Genomic DNA, 6090 nt, shown 5'->3' on the forward strand with positions numbered 1-6090 from the left:
CTCAGAGATCCGCCTGCCTCTGCCTCCCAAGTGCTGGGATTAAAGGCGTGCGCCACCACCACCCGGCTCTGAAAATACATTCTTAGAAATGTTTTATAGGTAAGGTAAATTTGTATATTGAGTTGACTTTCCATGCTGGCAACTTAAGTGAAAACTTCTACCTCCATCCATGTGTAGTTCTTGACCTGTGGGGTTATAATTTTTCTCAATTATATTTTTCCAGATAATCAAAGATCTAAATACAAGTATGTCATACCTAGGAAAGCTTGGCTCCTATCTATAGGTATTAACAGTATTTGGTCTTGGATTCCTGCTTAATATTTATGTGATTCTTTGTCACTTACAGAGAGAAGAAGGAAACTCCTCACAGGTTCTGGCCTGTATGTTGTGGCATGGGGCCAGGTATGAGGTTCAAGCGTAAAAAGGTCTTTGAAATTGTTTAAAGTACTTGGCAATTTCCCCATTTTCCACATTGAAAGAAAGAAAGAAAGAAAGAAAGAAAGAAAGAAAGAAAGAAAGGAATGATATAACCAGAACCTGCTGTTTTAAAAATCAAAGTGAATCTTGTATGGCATGAAAAAAAGTTTTGTCATTTAATTGCATTTGAGGCAGTGTGAAATGCTGACACCATGTGACAAAGCCTACAATTTCCCTAGCTACACTGACTCTCATAGAGCTGGCTGTCTATTTGACCCATCTTCATATATAAGACCCAATAGCCAGGTTGAAGTGGCAGGGTTGGAACTATTAATTTCCCAGCTCCCTATATCTTCTAACTCTAAGTGCTCTGAAATGTCAGAAATGAAATAATCTATTCCCTATTGAGATCTTTGGTTTATGTTCCTCAGCCTCCAGAATAATAGAGAAAATATTTTAGTCTTAGGAGTTAGTAATTTCTCAAGTATAAGAGAAAAGCAATCAGGAAACATGAGAGTAGAACTCTTTGTTAGATTTTTTTTTTAAGGTCATTTTTTTTTTTCAGGTCATTTCTATCACTTAAAAGCTTGAGTCCTTCACAGGGAAACCAGCAACAATGTATTTCTTCCCCAAAGTGCTAAAATTCCTTTGCCAGTATCAATCAGCTCACAAAGCCAAGAAAAATGTTGATTACATTTTTACATAGGAGATTATGTAGTCAAGAATGAATTTCAAACTGGCCACCAGGAGGTATATCATACAGAGGACCTCACTAGAAATATTTCCCTTTTAAATATCAAAAGCATTTATGCACATCACCATGAAAAGGTGAGGTTATGGCTTATCTTATGTCTGAAGGTATTTCCTACAGGTCACCAAGACTAATTCAATTGTTTCATCTGGCTTTTCAGAGAGATAATATAAAACAGAAGAATAAGCCTGCAACTGAAAGTCTGGACAACTCTAAGCCTGATATTGTGTCTCAATTCTGTGAGTGATCTTGGGCAATAAGTTTACTCTTCTGCTTCTCAGTTTTCTTTTCTTCAAAGTGAGAGCAATATTCTCTGCATGTCTTGTTTCTGAAGTCTTTTGGAAGATATGAGATGATATATACAAGAGCATCCTGGACGAAGGGCAACCGGAACAGAATAGCAAACTGAAGCCATGTCTTCATTGCTACTAATATCTAATATGCTCATCATGGAACCTTTACTGAGAGTTACACTTCAACTTTTGCCATTCCTTAATATCTAGACAGATCCATTACCCATTACTGAAATTATATTGCATTGGGAACAGAAATTATTGGCCTAATGAAATCTTTGGTGTAAAGATATAGAAGCATCTACCACCATTGCTAGACTTGATTTCCTCCACTAAGTCTTCAGGGATTGTGACAATACCATCTCCATATCCTCTTTGCTAGGATAATTTATTACTATGAGCAAGGTGTAGTGGATAGGACATAATTTCAGATACCAAAGGCAAATGATGTCAACCTGTTGGTATTTATTACTGATTGCAAATTTTGCTCCAAATACTTTATGTGACAAAACTTTAACAGAGTATTTGGAAAAACATTTTTTGTAATCTTTGCTGTTGTTCCCACATTGCCTGAATAAATGACATTTTAAAAACTATTTCCATCTGTGACTCTAGCATTCTCTTTCTTTTTCGCTCTGACTGTGGAATCAATGGCAAGCATCCCTGATGCTGAAAAAAAAAATAAATGAACCTCTACCATATACCCTGCCATATTGGGGGTTAGATTCCATGAACTCAACATATAAGGTGTTTTCAAAAGGGTTTTGCCAAGAACCCCCCCCCCAAAACCACACATTTACTGTTGGTTTTGCCCTATACTGACCACTGGTGTATTTTTAATGAAAAAATTGCAAATATATTCCCAAGCTTCCCTGTTGCACACTTTGCCCAAGCCCACACCTCTCACACTTTGGATTGCCTTTCATCAGTCCATTCCTGCTTGGTGCTCTGGAGAGCTTGTGTCTTCTGTTCATCCACTTGAACATAGTCTACTCTCTGCTCTTCTGAAAGGAGAAGTTTCTGAAAGGAAAGAACAAAAATGGTTTTATTTCATCTTAATTTAAACGTTCTTTGATAGGTTATATTTGCTTTCTCTTCTCCCTATAGAAACTTGATACTTCATGTATATGTGTTTTTGTAAACATCTATTTAGTTATTTGATTTGCTTAGATCAATAGGGTGTAAATGGACATGAAATGTACTGACACTAAGTAGAAGCATCCTGGAAATCAGTCCTCTCTTTTTTCCTCTACCAAGAGCTCTGGGTTAAAGATTGTAACACAAAGACCCTGGCCTGCAATATTGTTTCTTAGTATAGATACCTAAATATTTCTTTGTGGCTGTAAGCACCAAAGATTTTCTGCTTTGAGTGGAAAGCCTACTCAAACTGACAAATATTCCTGCTCAACTTGTTACTCTAATTTGTCTCACTGACTTTTCTTCAATGTCAGAGCAGTGTTTGGGGATGTAAAAAGATACACAAATGGAATCATTTTATACACTCTGTTCAATTTGTTGCTTTTTATACACTAAGCAATACATTCTCAGTGTGGATCATGACCATCCCTTGCTCACATACCATCATCCATTTTATGACTGTCAAGTGAGTGCTATCAGTTAATAGCTAATATCACTTACTAATCACTTAACCCTCACAGTCCTTGAAGTAGGCAGTATTATTTCTGATCCCTACTGTACAGAGGAGAATACTGCCCAATGGAGTTGAAACTACATTCAAGGACCTCTACTGAAATCCACTTCAACTTAAAGCTCCTTTCATCATTCTTTAACAATAAGATAGACTAAACTGCTAATTTTTCCATAAACTGGTCCTTCCTTTGCCTCAAGAGCCCTGTGTGTGCCACACCTACATCTCTGCCTAAGGATTTTTTTCTATAACTTTTAGGGCCCCAAATTTCAAAAGTATGAATATTATATGTATCTACACACAGACACCCAAAAGGATTCATTCTTTCAGGGTGGAAAGATTAAGGTTAATTTTAACATTTTGATATACACATATGCACTTCTAAGCTCTAAAGCAAATACACACGGTGGTTTAATCATTAGAAAAATCTAAGCAGAAGTAGAATTACCTGGGAATTGTTCCTACCTGCTGCACAGGGGCTGATGATGTTGAATTGAAGTCCAGGGCCAAATAATCCAAGCTGAATTTCTTTGTCCAAGTAATAGCACTACTGCTCAGGGAATTGACTGTTCTGTATTCCTCCTAGGAACAAACATCACGAGACTGAGATAAATAATGAATAGCTAGGTTGCATTTGGGAAAGAATGCTAGTTTTGGCTTCATCCAAGCAGCTGACACCAGGTCATAAGAGGATTATCTGAAGCTTGCACATTTGAGTAAAAGTTTACATTTCAAACACAGTATAGCAAGTTAGATGCACTTGTTGCCATGTCCATATATTTCAATGTGGGTTCTGAGGATCTGAATTCGGAACTTGTTGGTTATGCAGCATGAACTTCTAATCTGTTAATGTTCTTAATTAACATAATAGATATTGTTGGCTGATTATATTAACTCATTTTTCTGAGTATTGGTAATAATACAATTTTTAAAAGGTTTTTCCTTCTAGCAGTTTTATTTTCTCCCATCTGTTTTGGCCCCTGTCTTTCATGTCATAGTTTTCTCAAAATGTCACATGAAATTACTGTTAACATTCATTTAAAAATGAATGGTTAAAGCTGAGACTGATGGCATACATCCTTAATCCCAGCACTAGGGAGGGAGAAGCAGATGATCTCTGTGAATTTGAGGTCAGCCTGGTCTATGTGGTGAGTTCCAGGACAGTCAGGGCTACCTGGTAAGACCCTGTCTCAAAACAACAAAACAAACAAACAAAATAACAAAATAACAACAAAAACTAAACTAACTAAACAAAAACAAAAGCAAATGGTCAGAAGACTAACATATGGGGCTGGAGAGATGGCTTAATGGTTAAAGCATACCACTGCTTTTCCAGAGAGAAAGGTCAATTGGAGCCTCTGGCTTCCTGGAAGACCTACAGTCATGAGCACATACCTCTCTCCATGCCAGACACACACACACACACACACAGAGAGAGAGAGAGAGAGAGAGAGAGAGAGAGAGAGAGAAAGAGAGAGAGAGAGAGAGAGAGAGAATCAGACAGACAGGCAGAGAGGCAGAGAAACAGAAACACACACATACTTTAAATCTCTTTTAAAAGGCCTAACATAAAGCTTTGCTGAAGGGATATCTTACTGGCTTGTTTTCATGGGTAACACCTAATATAAGGGGCTAGGACCTCTTGGGTTGCTGAAATAGCCCAGAGAACTATCATCTTCCAACTTCCAGAGCCAGTTGTAAAGGTTTGGTTGTTAAATAGACCTGGAAAAGAGGGGACAGAGAAAGGGCTGAGAATCATTATTCTTATCCATTTGCTTACCTTATTTTTAGTATTGCATCATAAGACAGAGAAGAGAAGGACAGATAATAAAGATTAATAGAGGAGTGAGTATGATCAAAGTATATAATTATGTATGTAAAAATGCCATAATGAAACTCTTTTGTACAATAAATATACCTTGACAGAATTTTTCTCAATATTATATTTAGAAATTAATTTGCTTCTTCCTATACTGTGGCTTGAATGGATGAGCTAGCAGATCTGGCATGGTAGGTGGCTCATATTGCAGAGGTTTCCTCCTGCCTCTGCCTACTGAGTGCTGGGATTCGAGGCATGCATCACCACTACCCAGCTTTGTGTGTTTTTAAAATAGGGAGAAAGAACATAAATTTGGGTATGTGAAGAGGTGGGGAGGATCTGAGAGGAGTCGGAGGAAGAGAAAATATGATAAAATATATTGTATGCCACAAACCCCTTAATAAAAAGGAAAAATATTTTCTTCAGACTGAAAAATGAAATTATGGGACAGGAAGATAGCTGAGCAACTGCTTTCCTTTCAAGCAGGAAGACCTGAGTTTAATCCACAGAACCAACATAAATAAAAGTCAGGCATGGGTGATCTTAATTTATAATCCCAGTACCAAGGAAATGTAGACACATCAAAGCCTGAGGCACACCTCCCAGCCTTCTGAGCTATCTTTTTGTGCCTTAAGTTTCCTTAAGTGCACTGCTACACACATCAACATATATATGCACACATTAATACACAATATGTACACAGTGGCTGAGGGTTTATTAGTAGTTGGATTGGTAGACTGCTTGCCTAGCATTTATGAAGCCCTTTGCTCAATTCTCCAGCATCATGATGCTGGCATGATGGCGCATATCCCAGCACTAGTGGGTGGGGGCAAAAGGATTAGAAGTTCAGGGTCAACTTGGACTGTATACAGAGTTAATGTTAGTCTGGGTTACAGGAGACTCCAAAAAAGGATATTATAATACTACAATAAAAATTAATTATTATGAGTTTTAACACTATGGTATTCTATTCCTACCACAAGTTGTCCTCTGACCTATACATGTGCACTATAGTTTGTGCACACCAATGCTTGTGCATGTACACACTCACAATAGATACAATTAAAAGAGAAAAGAAGTCTTACAAATTATTTATATTACAAGGATCAAAAAAGTGATATGTAGAAGTAGCATTAAATTTATTTCACAAATATTTAAAGTG

At 37.3% G+C, this 6090-nt stretch overlaps 1 protein-coding gene across 1 annotated transcript in view; it reads right to left on the minus strand.

Moving 5' to 3' along the window:
• Positions 1–1198: 1198 nt before the first annotated feature.
• Positions 1199–6090, minus strand: part of Gab3 (GRB2 associated binding protein 3) — a 54765-nt gene continuing 49873 nt past the window's right edge. Inside the window, exons 10-11 of the mRNA XM_031353280.1 lie at positions 3575–3691; positions 1199–2481 (exon numbers count right to left, since the gene is read on the minus strand). Coding sequence (XP_031209140.1) covers positions 2365–2481; positions 3575–3691 — 234 coding nt within the window. The 3' untranslated portion in view covers positions 1199–2364. The remainder of the gene's footprint in view (positions 2482–3574; positions 3692–6090) is intronic.

This window comes from Mastomys coucha, chromosome X, assembly GCF_008632895.1.
Source record: "Mastomys coucha isolate ucsf_1 chromosome X, UCSF_Mcou_1, whole genome shotgun sequence".
Taxonomy (NCBI): domain Eukaryota; kingdom Metazoa; phylum Chordata; class Mammalia; order Rodentia; family Muridae; genus Mastomys; species Mastomys coucha.